General features: G+C 39.1%; 2 protein-coding genes across 3 annotated transcripts; both read left to right on the forward strand.

The window, feature by feature from the left end:
- Positions 1–312: 312 nt before the first annotated feature.
- LOC112017329 (putative F-box protein At1g47300) lies at positions 313–1,296 on the forward strand. The gene has a single exon (XM_024049790.2). It carries the CDS (start codon positions 313–315, stop codon positions 1,294–1,296), a length of 984 nt encoding a protein of 327 aa, XP_023905558.2.
- A 16,774-nt stretch (positions 1,297–18,070) lies between these two features.
- On the forward strand, positions 18,071–21,745 carry LOC112017333 (scarecrow-like protein 14). Of its 2 annotated transcripts, none has more exons than XM_065776578.1 (3): positions 18,071–18,523; positions 18,863–21,309; positions 21,398–21,745. In XM_065776578.1, exon 2 carries the CDS (start codon positions 18,990–18,992, stop codon positions 21,204–21,206), a length of 2,217 nt encoding a protein of 738 aa, XP_065632650.1. In that variant the 5' UTR covers positions 18,071–18,523; positions 18,863–18,989; the 3' UTR covers positions 21,207–21,309; positions 21,398–21,745. The 2 variants fall into 2 exon arrangements, with proteins under 2 accessions (XP_065632650.1, XP_023905560.1); XM_024049792.2 differs by having other exon boundaries at positions 18,903–21,309.
- Positions 21,746–22,371: the final 626 nt, after the last annotated feature.

Genomic DNA, 22,371 nt, shown 5'->3' on the forward strand with positions numbered 1-22,371 from the left:
AACTTCTTGAAATTTATGTAATAGAGTTTTACTTCATATAAAATATTTTAACAACTAATAACTCACTTTATGTTTGGATAAGTGTAATTGGAGGTTGCCCCAACCATCTCTAAATTAGAGTCCTTTTACTAATCAAATACCATATGTAAACAGCCGTAAAAAAAGCCCTCTAAATCAGAGTTTTGGCTTTTCTATTTAAGAAGAACAAAGACTTCTTCACACCTCTGTCTCAGACACAAAAACACACACATCATAGAGGAAGAAAGATCAAGATCGTGAAAGAAGGAAGATTGTCATCTCCAAAAGCGAAAAATGATGAATTTACTTAGAGATAGTAAAGGCAGCGATGAAGAGAGTAAAGAAAATCAAAGTTTGCCAAAAGACATGATGTACGATATCATGCTTCGTCTTCCCGGAAAATCCATCTTCAGATTCAAGTGCGTGTCCAAGACATTTAACACTTCAATGCTTTCTGACTCTTTATTCATTCACAACTATTTCACTCGAAAACTCCAACAAAAACAACTAAAAAACCCGACCCTGCTAGGCTTTTTCTACAAAGTCCACAATCCTCAAAACCTCAATCACTGTGTGGACCAATGTTGCAAGGACCAAGAGGTCTCTTTCGTACCCATGTGTCATCAAGGTGTGCCTATAGCATCCCGTAGTTTTAAACAAGGTCTAGGCAATTTCATTGCTTCTGCCAATGGTCTAGTTCTCTATGGTCACCATCCCATGACCTATTATGTGTGCAACCCTGTTACCAATATTTGGTTTGCACTTCCTCCACCTATACATACTGATGACTATCACACTGAAGTTCGTCATAATATGTATGCCAGTGATGACACGATAAAGAACTTAGTTGGATTTTATTGCCAAGAAGAAGATGAACAATTATCGCACCATGATATCGACGTAGATGCTATTACTAATCACAGACGTCAAAGTTACAAGGTGGTACGGTTTTTCGTGAAGCAAGCTATTAACAATGACTGGGAAATGGTGGTGAAGATTTACTCTTCTGATACTGGAATCTGGAAAGAATCCAAGCTTGACTATTTTGGAATGCCGCTATATCATGTATTAGCTATGAGCTCATATAGCATCTCTATACGCGGGGTCTTCTTTTGTTCGACAACCATTTCAACAGGAATGCTGATTTTCGCCTACGTATTTAACATGGGGAGGGATGGCCTCGACGAGTTGATCGAGGGACCTTCTTCATCACACATTAATGGCAGAGCCTATGGGGCTATTGGGGAGTCACATTTGGGGTTTTTCAATGTGCTGTAGGCCATGATGAAGGATTTGAGGTATACATGTTGAAACAGAAACTGCATGGTTATTTTGACAAGGAATGTTACCCTTTTGTCTACAGGTCAGAATGGACATTGAGGCATAGAGTGAGTACTAATGATATTACTAACACTCTGTCTCCATCCAAAAGAGGAACTTTTCCTGTTGCATTCCATGCTCAGAATTCGCATATTTTGTATCTCAGAATAGGGAATCAGATCATTTGCTTTGATATGCAAAGTGGGAGACTGGATTTTGTCCCTTACGATCATTCCCATGGCTTGATTTGCTGTTCCTGCTGCTATTTGTTGGAGCCCTTTTTTTATAACCTGGAGTCATGGCCTTTGTCCCCTTTGCCTCAGCAAAATTGATCAACATCACTGGGGCTATGGTCCTTTTTCGATTTGCAAAATTAGCTTAAGTAGTTTGGATTTTAATATTTTTCCAATCCTATCATATATAGGAATTGAGGTAGGGATAGTTTTAACTCGAGCACAAGTTTTTTCCAAACCAAATGAAAAATTATGAATCGTAAGTTTAAGCTATCAGGATATAATATATGACAAATTTCTTGAGTATTAGTTGTGATAAATTTTGAAATTTTATTGTTTTACCTTTTCCTATTTTAAATAGGATTTTGTGTTGTTTCCTTTTTCTAGTTTAAGTTGTTTTTCTTTCTCTAGTTGAAATAAGACTTGTTATTTATTTTTCTTAGAGAACTATGAGAAAATCTTATTGTATTCACTCTTTATAATCCATCTAACACTTTTGTTAATAAGTAGAGCTTATTAACACCTATCTAACATGTTAGGAACTGCTTGTGGCGGTTTCAAAACCAGAGGTGAAATGTTGATTCTTTGCTCTCTCTCTCTCTCTCTCTCTCTCTCTCTCTCTTTTGTGTGTGTGTGTGTGTCGTTTTCCTTAAAAAATTTATTAAAACCAGTTGTGAATACAATTTGCAAATAAAAGTCCAGTCTTAGTGATTTTTGAATGAAAACTTATAAACAACCTGTTCTAAAGTGCAAATTACACTAAGAATCCATTTAGTTTTTGGTATTTAAAACAATCAATATAAGGGTGAAATCAACAATTTGAGTATTTTAATATAAGTGAAACCCCTCTCCTCTACTTTACTCCCCCTCCCAATTCCTCCGATTTGAGTTTTTTTTTTTTTTCCTCAAAATTTATACATGTACAGACCATATATATCCCATGAACTTGAGTAGAGACTTGAGAAGGTGTCAACTAGTTCTTCTAGCTAGATACAATACAAGTGCTTATTCAGTGTCATGTTACTTAAAAGGTGTCAACTAGTCCGCTCAATTATGAACTATATGAATTATGAAATGAGGAGCTAGAGATAGAGGTCCAAGAGGAAGCTCTTGTTGATAGGCATTGCAGGCTTGAATGTCCTGCGTTATAATCAATGAACTAACTGCTGCTGCCATTGCATATGGTCTTGAGAAGTCTGGCTGCGCATTTGATTTTTAATGAGCCTTGGATCATAACCTGTTACAAATACTTGCGCTTCCTCCACCTATTGATCATATCTCACTAATATTCCTCATCATTCATATGTGAATATAATGGCATGCCAGAAGCTTTAAAGAACGTAGTTGGATTTTATTGCCAAGAAGAAGATGATCAAGAACAATTATTGCACCGTAGTATTGATGTTGATACTATTACTGATCACATCTGTCTAAGTTACAAGGTGCTACGGTTTTTTTGAAGCAAACTAGTAACGATGACTCATGACTGGGAAATAGTAGTGAATATTTACTCTTCTGATACTGGAGTATGGAAAAAATCCAAGCTTGTAGTTGACCATTTTGATTTGCTGTTACATAATCATAACGTACTACTAGCTAAAAGCTCATATTGTATCTCTAATAAGAGGAGGTATGTCATGTATCAGATACACGAGTTCTTTCTCTCATATGAGAGTGGACCTCATACTCATCATGTTCATCTTTTAATGAGGAGAACGACTTATATATCTGAAACATGGTATATTTTTCTCTCTAATAGAGAAATTGGTGGCTGTGGTGGGATGTGTTGATTATTGGGTTTTTTTATTTAATTAAGGTAACTGAAGTAATGAAGCCACAAAATTAGAATTTAATTAAATAAATGAACATGCAACAAGTTTTTATTTGTATAGGGTAAAATGGGATAGAGAAAGTGGAGAAGATTTATATGAGTAGCTAGAGATGAGCTTCTAGAGGTAGCACTTGTAACCACTTGTTAAATCGTGCACCAACTGTACCACTCGTTAGTTGCAACTTCTGTATGCTTTTCTATCGCATGAGATATGTCAATTGTCGACAGGGTCAGGGATAGCAGTAGCTAGGGACAGAATTTATGAGAGTAATTAGCCTATCAATCATAAATAAAAGGTTTACTTTTCAACTTGTCAATCTGTTTCGAACCTTTTCAATTACAAACTCATTATAGTTTTTCCATTCCTCCCATCAGAAATTATAGGAGGGGCTCTCCTCGCACTTCCCAATGATAATCCCCATCTCTTGTTTAATGACACTCTTTTTACAGAAAATTTATAATTTTACAGACCTTTTGGGAGTAGAAGAGCATAGTTGTTATGACCCTGTTTGTTTAGTATCTCTTTCATATTTCATAATTTATATCTCAATTTTCATAATTTACAACTCATAATTCATAACTCATTCTCATAACTCATAATTATTTAACTCAATTTTAGTTCATATTTGGCACTTGATATTTCCTTAGTTTTTAGTCTGTAAAAAGTAAAGTATAACTCAGTTGGTGGGCCTTTGGTATAGTACCCTCCTCTTTAGTAAAAGAGCAAATAGCCAAAAAAAAAAAAAAAAAAAAGGAGCAAATATCCATTGGGGACCTTGGAGTAATAATTACCATCTGACTTGATGAGACAATTCATCACATATGGGTCCTATTTTGTTTGTGTTATTATGATTTTGCCAGTTAACTCAATTTTCTAAAATTTGAAAACTCACAAAACTTGTTTTCATATCTCATCACTCATTAGAAAATGAAAATAGATTATGCTTTGAATTAGAAGTGATTGTGCACTAATATAAATGTTCACACTTCCACTCAAAACAACTTATGACAATCTCCCAAAAATTCACATATCGATGAGTAACACAAATAAAATCTTTTGTCCCACTTAAGTGTTCCACTTTATGCTCCACTAAATATAGTATGCTATGCATCTAATAACAAATAGTGGAACATTTAAAATGTGACAAATAGTTTTTATTCATGTAAACAATCTTCTCAGTTAGTGAATGAGTTTAGTATTAAAATCTTCTTACACTCTCAAGGTAGAAATCTTTCATAGCTATAATGTTTATGTGGCTTATATTATCGAAGACGTACTTGTTAAAGTTCCAACCTACTAGTTAATTACAAATTGTCTAGTATGGCCATCAAATTCAAAACATGGCAAGTTCTCTTTATTTTCTATGAAAAGTTATATAATCCAACAAGTCAACAACAGCTGGGCTTTACTTAAAAAAAAAAAGAAAAAAAGGAGCAAATAGCCGTTGGGGACCTTGGAGTAATAAATACCATCTGACTTGATAAGACAATTCATCACATGTAGGTCCTATTTTGTGTATATTGTTACGATTTTGCTACTTAACTCAATTTTCTAAAATCTGAAAACTCACAAAACTTGTTTTCATATCTCATCACTCATTCTCACTTTTTTGAGTATTGAGTGATGAGAATTAAGAATAAAAATTAAGCCAAACAAGAATACCATTGGTGGGGCTCACAAATTTTGAGTAATAAGTGATGAAAATTGAAAATTGAGTGATGAAAATGGCTAAACCAAACACCCCCTAAATATTTCTTTTGAGTCATAACCCTCCTAACTTTATAATTCTTCTACAATGCTTTGTTTGATAATTCAATTGTTAACAATAAGATTGTTACACTAAGTGGTAAGAGGAATTTTGAATTACAATTTCTCTAATAATTGAGACCATGTAATATCTTTGATTTGCAAAACTTTTGATCACTCTTTGACAATTGTTTACAATTAAGGTATTTATTCTTTTTAACTAAATTTACTTTTAATGGATATCAATTTCAACAAAAACAAATAAGTAATACTAGAGGTACTATAAATTTTATAACATGTAATTTACAAAATGATGTGACACCAATGAAAAAATATTTCAACATTTATTTATATAAATAATTAAAGTTCATCAATTATATTTATTATTATATCACTTTTTCTACTTTATATTGTAAAATATATAATAACTTGGCAATATGGCTGTGGGGACGCAAGAATGGCTGTGGGGACGCAATAATAACTTGTTCGAGGAGGCACAATGGTCCAAGAATGGATCAATGGCAAGAGAGATGCGACACTTCGAGCTTCGCGAGCAAACTATGACTGTAATGGCTGGGAGAGGTTGTTCGAGGAGGAACATACCCCCTGCTAAATGCAACGAAGATCAAGCTGTGCATATTGTCAGCCATGGTGACGTACCAAGAGGTTCTATTGATAAAGACACGCACTATGTACCTGTGGGGCCAGAATATCGGGTGGCCTCGGCCCACTCCAAGCCAGGCCCAAAGGGCCCACGCCGAGGATGCATGAGGGGTCCGAGGATGAAAGCGCGAGGACCGACCCCCGAGGAACATATCCGAGGAGGGGCCCGTCCTCGGGCGTCCGAAACCTCGGAAGACCACGAGCACCTCCCCACCGAAGGGGACTCCTTGAATATCCGAGGAGGAGAGGGTCCAGTGTCACGCGTCGGTGACGAGAGCACGGCAAAGGAGCAAGCCTTAGGCGAGCTGTCACCTCTGCATTGAATGCGCTCATCTAACCCCCCTGGCCGCATTAATGGGGATGTAACCCCTTGACAGGGTAACATTGATCATTGTGAGCTACTCGAGCACGGATAAGGCCTCTGATGGGACGGACGGTCAGAGGGGAGGCCAATGGATGATTAACAGAAGGAATGAGGGGATAGGAGGGAGAGAACTATATAAGAAAGGCGAGCAAAGCAATTGAGGGGGTGGATTTTTTGATTATTCAAGAGGGGGACATAGAATGACTCGTAGGCCATGTCAGTTTTAGGGAGGAACCTCCTCGGACGAGGGTCGAGGAGCTACCCTTAGTTGTAAATTGGGCTTACTCCCCTTCAATGGAAAATGGTGGCTTGTATTCCGTTGCTAGTCTGTTAGGGCCTAACCCTTCGTCCCACTCTCTAAAAATGTATTGTTGGGGAACCTTCCTAAACCGAGTCCCTACAATTGGCGCCGTCTGTGGGAGGATTAGTGCACTGGCAGGCGCAACGAGTGATCGTTCCTAAGTAGTCATTTTATAGAAGGTTGGTGGCGACGCATAAAACAAAAAAAAAAAACAACAACAAACAAACATTGCAGAAAAGTAGAAGGTCCAAAATAGAAAATTCAACAGAAAAGAAAAGGAACTTCATATTATTTTATTAAACAGAAAAGTACAAGATACAAATAGAGGCTCAGGCAGGTGTGTTTTAAAACTAATTTTACAAGCTAATTCTACAAACAGAGACCCAGGTGGACCTGTTCTAAAACTAGCTAGAGGGAATGGGGCTGAGGCTAGTATGCTCCAAGGCCACCAACAACTCCTTGTCCGGTGCGGCGGAGCTGGAACAAAGAGAGGAGCTGACGCAAGGGCATCGGGAAGCCCTCCCTCATGATGTTCCCTTGATTCTCTCCAATCCTCACGAGCGTTGGCCGTTGGAAACAGCGACACTCGGGCACCAGCCATGACGTGATCTTGCGCGTCTCCTCCGGCGGGGGTGCGCCCCGGGGAGGAACGTTAGGTACTTCAGGGACATCCCTCCTGGCCACCATGCAGGGCATAATCAGGGTTACGCTTAGACTCTGCCGCGCCGGAAGCTTAGTGGGGGCTGCGGTCACAACGGCTCTTGGTCGGGACGGTAGGGCCTTTGGCCCGTGTGTCCTCACACCCGCCCAAAGCTGCCCCATATCTTCCAACTCTGGTCACAATCCTAGCGGGGTTATTGAAGGGGCTTGGGGAGCTAAAGGGACGTGTTTCTAGTTGTGTGGGGAAGTTCATGGAGTAGGGAGAAACGTTTCCCCCAGAAAGCCTTATATAGAGGATGAAGACTGGTGGGAACTAATCCACACAAAGTTCGAAAAGAGAATTATCAGCGGTACTAATCACGAGGATATCAAATCCCAAGGAGACCGTAGAACCGCTGGATTTGCATCAATTTACGAGGATATTAATGAAGGCGTGTCTCGCGCATCGAAGCGTCAAGCGCGGAGCGTGAACGGCCAAGGGGCGCCCCGTATATGAAGAATATGGGAACTTGAATTGAAGCCAAGGTCAATGCTGCATGTAACATCAAAGTCCGAACCACCCCTGCCTAAAGCACCGTAGAGTTAATAGTCCGACCCAAGGAGTAACCGTCTCCAGTAAAGCGGTCTGAGGACAAACCCCTTCATACAGAAGAATAGAAGTGTTAGACAGAACCAAGGCATTGTATGGTCCTCGGACTCAAGCCTATGGGGAAACTAACCACTCGACTATACCTGGGTACTAGACAGAACCAAGGTATTGCATGGTCCTCGGACTCAAACCTATAGGGAAACTAGATACTTACAGAAGAATAGAAGTGTTAAACAGAATCAAGGCATTGCATGGTCCTCGGACTCAAGCCTATGGGGAAACTAACCACTCGACTATACCTGGGTACTAGACAGAACCAAGGTATTGTAAGGTCCTCGGACTCAAACTTATGGGGAAACTAGATACTTACAGAAGAATGAAAGTGTTAGACAGAACCAAGGCATTGCATGGTCATCGGACTCAAGCCTATGGGGAAACTAACCACTCGACTATACCTGGGTACTAGACAGAACCAAGGTATTGCATGGTCCTCAGACTCAATCTATGGGGAAACTAGATACTTACAGAAGAATGGAAGTGTTAGACGGAACCAAGGCATTGCATGGTCCTCAGACTCAAGCCTATGGGGAAGCTAACCACTCGACTATACCTGGGTACTAGACAGAACCAAGGTATTGCATGGTCCTCGGACTCAAACCTATGGGGAAACTAGATACTTACAGAAGAATGAAAGTGTTAGACAGAACCAAGGCATTGCATGGTCCTCAGACTCAAGCCTATAGGGAAACTAACCACTCGACTATACCTGGGTACTAGACAGAACCAAGGTATTGCATGGTCCTCAGACTCAATCTATGGGGAAACTAGATACTTACAGAAGAATGGAAGTGTTAGACGGAATCAAGGCATTGCATGGTCCTCGGATTCAAGCCTATGGGGAAGCTAACCACTCGACTATACCTGGGTACTAGACAGAACTAAGGTATTGCATGGTTCTCGGACTCAAACTTATGGGGAAACTAGATACTTATAAAAGAATGGAAGTGTTAGACAGAACCAAGGCATTGCATGGTCTTCGGACTCAAGCCTATGGGGAAACTAACTACTTCCAAATATCCTAAGTTAGGAAAGGATCAAAACCCTACCTAACCCAGGAGACGTAAGGGGACTGCCCACGTACACATTCTTTCCCCTTATCATCGTTACTGACGCAATTGGCCGACATATAATTCAAGCTAAAATCATGCAAATAAAAAGAAAAGAGAGGAAGCAGGCAGCGTGTAAACAAATAAGCAACTAAAATAAATAAAAAGGGAAATTAAACTCCCATTACAACAAAGTGTCCATAGAAGTTGCGTGGCAAGAGCCACCTTACATAAAAATAAAAAGAGAGAAGAATAACAAAATAAAATAAAATGACATAAAAAGCATAGACCAAGGTCAAGCAAGCGGTAAAAGCAGATTGAACCGAGACGCCAGGGAATCTACTCCTTCTGCTCAGGCTGGACAGGGGCAACCTCTGAGTCCTTCAAGCCCTGGCCTAAGGGGACGGCCTGCAGGGGTACGACGAGAATGGTTGCTTCCTCAGTGGTAGGGATTTGAGCATCGGATGGGACCTCCGCTACCTCTTGGGGCACCTCCTCGCTCAGATTTTCCCTTAGTTTAGCAGCCCCAACCTCCTCAACAATCTCCCCAGCCTTAGCGCCATCAAGGGCGGTTTCGCGGGTAGCAGGGGGGTAGTACACGCTCTCTGCCTTCCACAGGTCAGACGTGGCCTCCACCCCAGCTTGTTTGAGGGCCTCAGCCCAGACCTGGGAGCAGTATTGCCTACATACCCTCGGAACTTGAGCTTTATAGAGGGCCTCTACCTCAGCCACCCCATCAGCGTAGGCTGCAGTCTCGGCCTCTTCCTTGGCAGTCAGGGCCATCTCCCTGCCAAAATTCGCCTCGACCTTAGCTAGCCGAGCCTCATCTTTGGCCCACTCTGCCTCCCTCTGGGCCCCCTCGACCGTGGCCACCTTAGCTTGAAGATCGGCGATCAGCTCCCTCGCGATCCCCAGCTGCTCCTCCGCCTCGCCCAGGCGCCTCGTCTACTCCTTGGCCTGGTTCTGGGCACCTTCAAGACCAGACACTGCACTGTCCCGAGCCCTAGTCATTGCCTTCAAGTCCTCTCGGGCCTTGGCAAGGTCAGCCTCAGAGTTCTTTAGGGTCTAGGTAGCCTGAAACTGCCTATTACGCTCCTGGTCGAAGGCCTTCCCCTGGTCGTTGGCCGCCCTCTCTAACCTATAGACGGCCTGGACAGCCTGCCAGAGTAGCCAATGCACTATGAGCCCAACTCAAAAGAAAAAAGGGGAAAAGGAGAGGAAAGGAAAGGGAGTCAAAGTTATAGTCTTACCATCCCCAGATACCGTTTAAGGCTGAGGAAGACTTGCTTACTCCTCAAAAAGTCCAGCTCGGCCATGTCCGCTGGGAGCAGCAGGCACCTCTCTAGTGCGTCGGCCACGTGTGTGCCTTCGCCCTTATTGAAGTCCCTAAGGGAGGCGTCATCCTTCAGGGGCTCCCCATGGAGCATTGGGGCTGGGAGCCAGGCTTGTGCCTCGGACGAGGTGGTGTCGACCTGCCTGTCCTGACTTTTGCCGCCTATCTTAATCTGCTTGGACGGCCGCAGAGTGTTGTCCTCCTACTACGAGGACACTGGCTTATCCTCCATAAGCCTTTTGCCGTTATCCTTCTTCTTCTTGGGGTCGGCAGACACGGACCCAAAAGGCAGGCTCGTCTAGGAAGGAGGAGGAGGAGGAGGAGGAGGAGGAAACTTCTGCTGAGCGGAAGTCGACCTAGTCTTCGGAGGAGGAGGGGGAAGCTTCTGCTGGGACTTCCCCGATTGGCCTTCGATCAGGTCCAACAAGCTGGTGGGGGGCTTCCTCTTGTAACCCATTATTGGTAGAGAAGGGGCTTCTGAAGCGAGGAGGTCTGCTTCGGTCAAACGAGGGTCGCCCAAGTCCCCGGGAGGGTCCTCGGACTAATCAAGCTGGGCGAAAACGTCGAACGTGTCCTCTTCACTCTCCGGAGCCTCCTCGGCAGCCTCGGTGAATACTTGGGAAGAAGAAGGGACAACTACAGTAACAACTTCTGGTTCGGAGGGCTTCTCGGGGAACTGAAATCCGTCCTCGGTCACGGTAATTCTCTGAAGCCGAGGGTCGTTGGCTCGGATCACGTGCTTTGGAACCGGGAATGACTTCTGGACAGGAGTATACCCCAAGATTTTGTGGGCGGCTCTAACTTGATCGTCGTCCTTGTTTATAAAAACTGACGCCCTCAGCACCTTTTGCAAATCCTCCCGGTTGATCAGGTGGAAGTGGCACTCAAAAGCGTGCGGGTCTGCAAACGAAAAACACCACCACGTTAGTAAAAGAAAAAAGGGAAGAAAAAAGACAAGAGAACTTGAAACCCCTCCTACTCCCACTGCCCCACATGGTATTCCCTCCGTTGTTGGGCAGCGAAGGCCATCGTGCCACTCCCCGGACACGATGAGGAAATCCTTGTTTAGCCCCTTACTGGACTCAGGGAGGCACTGGATGAGCTGCACCCTGTCATCCATCGTCTTCAGATAATAAGACTTGCCCTTATGGAGCTGAAAGTTGTAGAACCAGTTCACGTCATGGTGGGTCAACCTTAACCCCATCTTCTTGTTCAGGGCATCCACACAGCCCAAAATCCTAAAGACGTTTATTCCACACTGGGTAGGGGCCAACCGGAAGTGCGTGAGGTAGTCCTTCATCACCGACCCCATGGGGATCCTCATCCCCCCTTCGAGGAAGGCGATAATGGGAATTACCACTTCGCCCTCCTGTCTTTGTAAGAGCCAATCCCCGTCCTCACAATATCTCCGACCTACATTGCCAGGAATTCTATAGTCGGCGATAAATTTCTCCATCGCCTCCTCAGCATAGACGTATTTCTTAAATCTACCCATCCTAGTTGACGCCTAAAGGAACTAAGAAAGAACAGGTTAAGGAGAAGAAGGGGTAAAGAGGAAGAGGGCTCAGAGAGGGATAGAGCGACTTACTGGGAAGAGGAGGAGCTCCTCGGACAGGCTTTTTGTACTGGAGATGTAAGTGAGAGTGTGGCTGAACTCAGGAAGGACGCGCGAGAATTCTTGATTGTAAATAAGGAACAGGAAGAAGCAGTTCGTATGGGTATTTATACCCCAAATTGAAAAGTCATGCGGGTTTTCCCGCCCATAAATGCTAGACAAGGGGCGTTGCGCGCTCTGAAACGTCAGCAACGCGCCTTGGGCAGATGAATAAACCCTAGTGCTGACAAGGGGCGTAAGGCTCGACTGGGCACGGAGCAAGCCCGAGGATGTCAAAATCCTTCTCCTCGCCCGAGGATGCGTGCAGCAAGATTTTGAGGGGCTATTGTGGGGCCAAAATATCGGGTGGCCTCGGCCCACTCCAAGCCAGGCCCAAAGGGCCCACACCGATGATGCATAAAGGGTCCGAGGATGAAAGCACGAGGACCGACCCCCGAGGAACATATCCAAGGAGGGGCCCGTCCTCGGGCGTCCGAAACCTCGGAAGACCACGAGCACCTCTCCACCGAAGGGGACTCCTTGAATATCCGAGGAGGAGAGGGTCCAGTGCCACGCGTCGGCGACGGGAGCACGGCGAAGGAGCAAACCTTAGGCGAGCTGTCACTCTGCATTGAATGCGCTCATCTAACCTCCCTAGCTGCATTAATGGGGATGTAACCCCTTGACAGGGTAACATTGATCATTGTGAGCCACTCGAGCATGGATAAGGCCTCTGATGGGACGGACGGTCAGAGGGGAGGCCAATGGATGACCAACAGAAGGAATGAGGGGATAGGAGGGAGAGAACTATATAAGAAAGGCGAGTAAAGTAATTTAGGGGGGGGGATTTTTTGATTATTCAAGAGGGGGACATAGAATGACTCATAGGCCATGTCAGTTTTAGGGGGGAACCTCCTCGGACGAGAGCCGAGGAGCTACCCTTAGTTGTAAATTGGGCTCACTCCCCTTCAATGGAAAATGGTGGCTTGTGTTCCGTTGCTAGTCCGTTAGGGCCTAACCCTTCGTCCCACTCTCTAAAAATGTATTGTTGGGGAACCTTCCTAAACCGAGTCCCTACAGTACCTATTGGAAGAATGGGAGCTAGGAAATATCTAAGGAAAAGCTGCTGCCACCGCATTGAATGCTCTGCAGCTAACTTTCTGGCCGCATTTATGTGGAGAAGAACCCTAAACAGTGTTGCCTTGGCTACCCCAACTCACAAAGAGTTAGAGAGGGTGTTTGATGGGACAAACACTCAAATAGTGACCTAGATGATCAACAAATGGAGGGTCAAGATCATTGGAAGGGAGGTATATAATGGAGGAGACCCCTAAGAAAGAGGGGGATTGGAAAAAGAGAGAAAAACACTGTAGTAATCAAGAACAAAACTTAAAATAACTTGAAGATCAATCCAAAAGAACGGATTCCCTCGGACTTTGCCGAGAACGATTTTATTAAGTTTAAACTTGTCCATCTTCATTTTCTTGTCATCAAGATCTACCTTATCTACTAGCTAATTCATTGAAGCCCAGTTTTCCAACCCACTTTCTAAAAATTCATTATTTTAGACTTTTTGAGCTTAAGTCCGTCCTTCTTTTGAGCTTAAGTCCGTCCTTCTTTTGAGCTAAGGATTCAAATCTGGTCCTTACAATGGCTATAAAAGGTGGGGCTCCTAGGAAGCAGCATGCCACTTATTATTATTATTATTATTATTTTACTGGGGGTTCTGCATATGTGTTTGAATTATCATTTTATTTTATTATTTTTTAGTGGGTAAGTTACTATATTCATTGAGCATTAGTGTGTCAATATATATATATATATTAAAAACATTAGTATATATTATGAATCTGGTCTAGAAATTCTTTTTAATATTTCCAGCTGACAAATATTACTTTTATATAATTTCATATTGAATGGAGTTCTATATTCTAGGTGATAACGTAATGATAATGATGTCCAATTAATTGAGTGTTTAGTTGTTTCAAACAAAAGAGATCGAATATGTTCTAAAAAAAAAAATGCTTATCTTAAAAGTTGACCAAATGAAAACGCAAAAGGTTAGAGGTTAGTACTATTATATAAAAATTAAAAAATTAAAAATGTTAAAAAGCCCATCAACCCGCAAATGATGTCAAAAGCAGATAAAAATAACTTATCAGTTATCATGATTCATGAACATTTAGATTTTATAGGCTTCCACGAAGACCTATGGTATGGACAAACAAACATTTCTTTTTTGGCTGAAAAAACAAACATTAATGTTTTAAGAGTGACACAACATCCTTATCTCGGAGAGGAAGTAAAATGTGAAATAATTATTAAATGATGAACACACATGAATAGGACAGCAGAAATTTTTTTACTTGGCTAATTGGTTCTGATGACTGTACAGACTCCATGACCGACCTTTTTCTTTTTGCTCTTTTCGAAAGTGACTCCTTTGTTTTTTTCTTTTTAATTGAAAATTGATCCCACTTTATATATATATATATATATATATATATATGCAACGACCCTAATTAATTAATACCCTAATTAATTAATACGTTATATATTTTTAGATAATTGGCATCTTGTGTATAGAAAAATGTGTAAAATTTAAATAATTTTGTCTGAAAATTCTCTATATTAATTTGTATATAATTGTGTAAATTTAAAGATTTACTATAATAATCGTGTAAATTTATCCTAATATTATTCATTCTACATTTAGTTTTTTATTATTTCTTTGTGTGTTAGATGAAGAAATAGTATATATTTTTAGATAATTGGCATCTTGTGTATAAAAATATGTGTAAAGTTTAAATAATTTTGTCTGAAAATTATCTATATTAATTTGTGTATAATTGTGTAAATTTAAAAATTTACTATAATAATCGTGTAAATTTATCCTAACATTATTCATTTTATATTTATTTTTTATTATTTCTTTATGTGTCAGATGAAGAAAGAGTAGATAGTGATTGTTGTGTGTGAAAAAAAAAGAAACAATAAAAAATAATTAAGAAAATTTGATACTTTAATAAAATATAGTGTATAATAAATAATATGATGTGAAGTGTTTTAAAAAGTAAATACATAAAAAAAAAGTTCTCATCATATGTTAAAATAGATAAAAAAATTTACGCCAAATATACAAGGAAAAGGAAAAGTAATGGCCAGTGCCAAGAAATAATAAAAAAAAATGACATTTTTTTTATAATTTTTATTTTTAGGAATGAAACAATGACAATTGATAGAACTAAATTAAGTTTACATTTTTTTTTTTTGGGTGCAAAAACTAGAGTAAATTTAAGAGCACAGCTTATGATATGACATAAAATCATGAATGGAATATTCTGCTAAAATGCTGGGAAGCTTTTGTCAGTTATAAATACAGCAACCTTTTTTGATGGAATAAATACAGCAACCAAGGTCCTAGGAGCTGAGCGAAAAAACAAAAATATAATATTGTGTTATGGGAGGAGAAAATTGCAATAAAATATAGGAGCATCTTGGAGGAAAAGCTGTACGGTATGACTTTATTTATTTATTTAATATTATATAGGTATTTGTAATATTATGTGTTCCGGTTAGTTTAATTAATAAAATTTATAATAGTAAGCATTTGTAATATTGTAGGTTTCAGTTAGTTCAACTAATAAAATTTATAATAGATAAATAAAAGATATTAATTAATGTTTTAGTCTTATGATAAGGAGGACAATCATTAGAAGCGAATGTTATAAGTTGAAACTATATATATATATATAAATAAAAGTAATTGTAATATTGTATTAGCATATACTACATACCTACAAATAAAAGTAAAACTCCTCACATAAACCTTTTCTCTCCTCCTATTGTTCTTAACTCCTATAAACTTAATGCCTATCTATTTTCCTAAGATTTGGTTTGTCTTTATTTTCCCCACCTTTTCTACACCAGTGAAATGGAGCAAAACATACTTCACAAATTCACATTAATGTTTGATCCAAATACATATATATACACACACATTATTGTTACAATTGTCAGAATTATTTTCTTAAAATAATAATAAAAAAATTGTTACAAACTTAACAGGAAAGTACACAAAACTCTCCTATAGTTTCTTCTAAAAACACAAAATCTCACTGAAGTTTTGAAAATGTAATTAACAATTAACTGCATGTGGTATTATTTTATGTGTAAACTATTAAAATAAATGAAGTGTTGCTCATGTGAATAGTCGTATCCATATTTAGAGCTACATCTTTACACAGTACCACATGAGAGTTATTGGAAATTAATTGCAAAGATATATGGTTTTGGTCTAGATTATATTAGTTCTCAAAGTGTCTCATTCAGCCACATCTTTGTGAACTTTTTCTCAATGGTGTGACTTTATATGTAAACGTACATATTTTTTACTTTAACCAAATAAAAGAAGAAGAGATAAACGAGAAATGAAGTTATCCATAATTTGTTAAAGTAGTAACTAGTAAGTCGTAATTGAAATAACATTACTTTTTAATATATCTAATATATGATACTATTCCTATTACATACAAATTATTCTATAACGAGTTAGCATTTGTGAAAAAACGATTTGTTGACAATTTTGTTTCACAAAATTTATTGAAATAAAGTATGGGTTTGGATAGCTCGGTTAGTCATGGCGTGTTTTCACCTTTGTGCGTTTTCTCCTTTTTTTTTTTTTTTTGGCCGCACTTGTTGACTTTGGAGGACAGAATTTACTGTGCGTGTACTGTTCACGCACTGTTCACGCAATATTTAATATTAAAAGTGGGTCTCACAACACTATTCACACATTTAAAAATTATTTTGCTACAGTGTTTTCAGCAACAATCAGTTTTTATCAACTTTCAGCAATAATAAGTGCTATCCAAATAGACCAAAGTGGGAGCTTGGACCATTCATCTAGAATAATCCATTAGATCGATTATGACATCCGCAACCTTCACTTGCAGGGCATGTCACTATTAGGCAATAAACTTCTTTAATCATTGATTAACTAAGTCATTTATATGTACAGTGGGCACTTATTTTTCTGTCACATCTGATAATGTGAACCAAGGTACATAGGTTGGGACTCCTAATAGTGAGGACCTTCTCCTTTGGCATGTCAAATTGAAGTGAACAATGAAACTGGGTTTGGCTCCTCCCAAGTGAATCCTCCTATCAATTGTTTAACCAATCACTAAATAGATATTGAAATTGAAGTCACATCATCACTCTTTGATGAGCACAAATTAACTAGGTTTAAGGTAACTGTGATCACAAATGATATTAAAAAGAGATAAGATATTACAGATAGGCTAAGATGGTCCAGAACATTAAAGTGACTATAGACAGTGACACCATTAAAAATCACTTTCATTTGGTTAGAGTCAAGGCTCATTATTTTAAAAAGAAAAGAAAAGAAAAGAAAAAACATCTAGATAGCAATTGCATAAATAATTAAAGGAAGTTCTTACTTATTTATCCACTTAATCAGCCAAAAAAAGCCAATGTAGGCAGCAAAAATCTCACTATAGTAAGACCTTTTTATTTTATTTTTATAATCAGCAATTTTATTAAGAATTAAAAAGCAGCATGACAATTGCACTTACATGTCTTCAGAGTTGCAAGAGACAAATTGCAATTATTACAAGAGAAACTAGCTTTAAGAGTAACATAATATTTAGTATGAACTACTGACTTAAGAGATCCCTTAACCTATCAAAACTGGCAACTAGCATAATACAAACTTAAATTAAAAGCATTACTAATTACAGTAGAAATATACCCAGTCAATTGATTCTTCTTGTTTGACCAAAGAATCGTTAGACACTTGGAGACATCCATGAAGATTACTTTTCATGAGGTTGAAAAATACAAACATACCATTATTTTTTTGTTTATTTAAATTTTTGTAAAAAACGTACCATTAATACTTTGGAATGATTCCTCATGTACCTAACAAAGAGAATGCCAAGGACGTGGCACATCAAATCATTAAGAAATTGAATAAAAGATGGTTGAAAAGAGTAACATAAGGAGAGCCAATTCGCGATCATCCTACCAGGTGTAAAGTAACTTCTTGCAAAATAATAAAAATGGATTTACTCAAGTGTGTTAGTAATTCATTTTAGGAATTTTTTTTTAGAAAAATAAAAAAATAATTTATTGTTATGATAATTTTTTTAATTTTTTATAATTTTTTTAAATAAATGATTGATGTGTGCTTTAAAAGCACTTAGAACATATTCTAAGATTATACATTAATCGAATTTAATAAAAATTTCAATTTTTAAAAAAAAACTATAAAATCACATGGCAGAGAATCATAGTACCTTACAAAGAAAAAGTCCTAAGGTAGCTCTGTGGCACAAACCTCGTAAAAATTTCCCTTTTACTTTCTTCATCTATATGATAAACAAATCTCCTAGAAAAGCAAAAAAGTGTGGAGTCGTAGACAGAATATGCGCTGTTTTAGCATATGAGAATTAAGAAGCCATCTTGATTCATGAAATGGTGGGAGAAATATCAGAGAGTCCAATTAGGCTGAGTGATTTGGAATTTTGGACGGTTGAGATTGTGCTCCTACTCCCTAGAACACCGAGAACTCCATCAACCTTAGCCGCCACCAGCTAGTAGCCCAACTTTCCTTTTTATTGTCTTCAAAAAGACAATCTTTCTGCTCTTTCAAAACTGAAAGCTTTAAGGTTGTCCAGTTCTGTTACAAGCTCTCTCTACCCACAAGTTCTCTCTCTCTCTCTCTTGAGGTTTTGGCTCAGGTACACTAATGGTTATACTCTATAGCTGCTTTGACTTGGAAAATAATTATGCTAAGAAAGAATGGTTGGTTTAATGGGATTTTCTTTCTCAACATAAATATTCAAACTTTTTGTGTTCTGTTGGATTAGATTACTGTGTGACATAATTATGATCTGAAACTGTAGGTTATAGTGCTTACTATTGGTAGTTTTTAATTTTTTTTGGTTTCCCATCTGTTTTATCTGTTCATTTCCTTCTATTTTTTGTTTGGTAATTGAATGAAGCGAAAATTTTATGTTTTTAATGCGATTTGTTGCTCAATGTTTTCATTTTTCTTGACTCTTTTTTCTCTTTACTAGTGCTTGATTGTGTTTTCCATGTTTCTCGGATTTGAAACAGAGAGTGCCCTTTTACTTGTGGGAATATATTGAAGTAAACCCTTTTGGATTTTGGGTATAACAGTAGTGAATATTTCTTGCAACCTATATGTTCATGGGTCAACATTTGAGAGGAATCTGTGGTTCTACCAAAGGATTGAAATTAAACGATGAGACACTTTATGGGTTCAAAATGGATAGCACCATTGTTGATAAAAACTATTCAAGTAATCCTCTTTTGCCATCTGATCCAATCCCTAGTAATCCGAGTGTGAGCTTGGATGGAATTTCAAATGAGGACTGTGATTTTAGTGATGTAGTTTTGAGATACATAAACCAGATGCTCATGGAAGAAGATATGGAAGAGAAGGCCTGCATGTTTCAGGAGGCACTTCAAGACACTGAGAAATCATTGTATGAGGCCCTTGGGAAGAAGTATCCTCCTGGACCTGATAATGGCCTGCCACCTTATGTTGGTCAAAACCATGAAACCCAAGATGAAAATTATGCTTTGAATCACATTGATTATAATTCTAGTACTAGCAGTGCTAGTGGTGACAACTTAGTGGATACTGGGTGGGTTTGTGATTCAGGTGAGCACAAATCGTCATATATTACTACTCAGTCAACCTCTCAGTCACCCTATAGCTCGTCTCACAGCCCTGGTAATGTCATAGATGGGATTGTGGATTCTCCAGTTAGCACTCTTAGAGTTCCTGAAATATTTTATGATAATGAGTCTATCATGCAATTTAAAAGAGGATTTGAGGAAGCAAGCAAGTTTCTTCCAAATGGAAATGGTTTGATAGTTGATTTGGAGAGTAATGGTTTGTCATCTAAAGAACTGCAAGAAAATGCTAAGGATACTGTATTTAAGGTAGAATACAAGCATGAGAGTCAGCACTTCTTGGATGGGTTGAGGGGAAGGAAGAATCGTCATCCTGAGGGTGTGAACTTAGAGGGAGGGAGGAGTAACAAGCAGTCAGTAGTGTATACTGAATCAACTGTGACTTCAGAAATGTTTGATAGGGTTTTGCTAAACTTTGGTAAAGATGAATCTGATCTTCGCCAAGCTTTACAAAATGGGAAAAGCAAGAATGTGCAGCAGAATGGTCAATCCAAAGGTTCCAACAGTGTAAAGGCCCGTGGGAAGAAGAAAGGAGGTAAAAGGGATGTGGTGGATTTGAGAACTCTCTTGACCATTTGTGCACAGGCTGTTGCAGCCAATGACCAGAGGACCACTAATGAGGTACTGAAGCAGATCAGACAGCATTCTTCTCCTCTGGGGGATGGGATGCAGAGAATGGCCCACTATTTTGCAGATGGTCTTGAGGCACGCATTGCTGGCTCTGGTACTCAGATTTATACTGCCCTTATTGGCAGGCTAACTTCAGCTGCTGATGTCTTGAAAGCTTACCACCTGTTTCTTGCTGCATGTCCTTTTAAAAAGCTCTCAAATTTCTTCTCAAATAAGACAATTATGAATTTAGCTGAGAAAAAAACAAGGCTGCACATTGTTGATTTTGGTATACTTTATGGCTTCCAATGGCCTTCCCTCATACAACGTCTCTCTTCTAGACCTGGCGGGCCTCCTAAGCTTCGAATAACTGGCATTGATCTTCCCCAACCTGGGTTCCGACCAGCAGAAAGGGTTGAGGAGACAGGGCGCCGCTTAACAAAATATGCAGAGACTTTCAATGTTCCATTTGAGTTCAATGCGATAGCAAAATGGTGGGACACCATTCAAATTGAGGATCTCAAACTTGACAGTGATGAGGTGCTTGTTGTGAACGTCATATGGAGATTAAGAAACCTACTTGATGAGACGGTGATGGTAGAGAGTCCTAGAGATAATGTTTTGAAGCTGATGAGGAAGATGAATCCAGACGTTCTCATACAGGGTACTGTGAATGGGACCTTTAATGCACCCTTCTTTATCACAAGATTCCGAGAGGCTCTCTTCCACTACTCTACTGTGTTTGATATGCTTGAGACTATTGTGCCCCGAGAGACTGAGGAGAGGCTGCTGATTGAGAGGGAGATATTTGGGCGAGAGGCAATGAATGTCATCGCATGTGAGGGCGCAGAGAGGATAGAGAGGCCAGAGACATTCAAGCAATGGACGGTCCGGAATCTGAGGGCTGGGTTTAGGCAGCTCCCTTTGAACCGGGAGATTGTTAACTTGGCAAAGGATAGGGTAAAATCGTTGTACCGTAAGGATTTTCTAATAGATGAAGATGGTGAGTGGCTGCTGCAGGGGTGGAAGGGACGAATTCTTTTTGCACTCTCGACTTGGAAGCCTACTAGTGAGGCGCATAATTATTAATTATTCATTGAAGTTCAAGATCATGGGATCTTCCAAGTGTTTGACTTGCTTCCCTTCGTCCTATGAGATTTTCTTCATTTATTTATGCTGTTTCAAAGTCAAGGTACTGAAATTTTCTGGTTACCTCTAGTGTTTTGTATGGTAAATAAATGATCTTAGTAGTGATAATTGATTATTGTTTTGCTGAGTAGGTTAATTGGGAGCATAATGCTGGATGGTGCCTGCCCATCGTCATGCTATGAGAGATCTCACAAGGGATTGTTGGTAGCAGAAGCGCTCATTTTATTCCTAGAAGAATGCACTAGTTCCTGTTTGCCCTTGTATTTTTGTATCTCAAGAGAACCTGATATAAACCTCTAACAATGTATTTAAAAAAAGAAAAAAGAAAAAAAAGAAAGAGATGCTTGAGCAAGGTGATTGCACTATCCTATCATATTTATGTACAGTGATTATGTTTAGGCCCCTCCTAGCAATTTGTAGTAATGTGAAGGATTTTGAAGAATCTCTACAATAAAAGAAAGGAAAAATATTTTGTCATTTGAAGTTCTTGCAAGCATTGCTTTGACTTTTTCTGATGACTGATAATCTTGGGTCATATGGCTGCATTTGTTTTCAGTAATATTTTTGTGTTTCATTTCTTATTCTTAATTAAAAGGAAGATGTTGGGTCTCTATTTAGTGGGGATTTATTGTTTAAGGTGTGGCAGTGCATAATTTGCCAGTCACTTTCTTATCAGAAAAGTGGAGCAGTAATATTTTTGTGTATCATTTCTTATTCTTAATTAAAAGGAAGATATTGGGTCTCTATTTAGTGGGGTTTTATTGTTTAAGGTGTGGCAGTGTATAATTTGCCAGTCACTTTCTTATCAGAAAACTGGAGCAGTTATATGCATTCAATCCATTAGCATTATATATATATATATATTTTTTTTTTTTGACAAACATTAGCATTATATTGAAATGGTATAAAATGGGCATCCATTGCTGAACTCTTTTATGGGGCTAATTTTATGTTAGCTCTTGAACGTTGAATTTCATTTGGAGTTTTGGTCTTTATCATTACCTTTTTCCTCAATGCATTTTGGCTTCGCGTATTGAAAATTTGAAATATCAATATCATTCCCAACACATTTTGGGTGGTAAAGTCTTTTCAACTTCTTTCTGCA

The sequence above is a fragment of the Quercus suber genome, unplaced genomic scaffold, assembly GCF_002906115.3.
Source record: "Quercus suber isolate HL8 unplaced genomic scaffold, Cork oak 2.0 scaffold_136, whole genome shotgun sequence".
Classification (NCBI taxonomy): domain Eukaryota; kingdom Viridiplantae; phylum Streptophyta; class Magnoliopsida; order Fagales; family Fagaceae; genus Quercus; species Quercus suber.

What these genes read in the sequence shown, in the direction of transcription:
- LOC112017329 (XM_024049790.2), top strand. Translation starts at nt 313, where the DNA reads ATGATGAATTTACTTAGAGATAGTAAAGGCAGCGATGAAGAGAGTAAA.
- LOC112017333 (XM_065776578.1), top strand. Translation starts at nt 18,990, where the DNA reads ATGTTCATGGGTCAACATTTGAGAGGAATCTGTGGTTCTACCAAAGGA.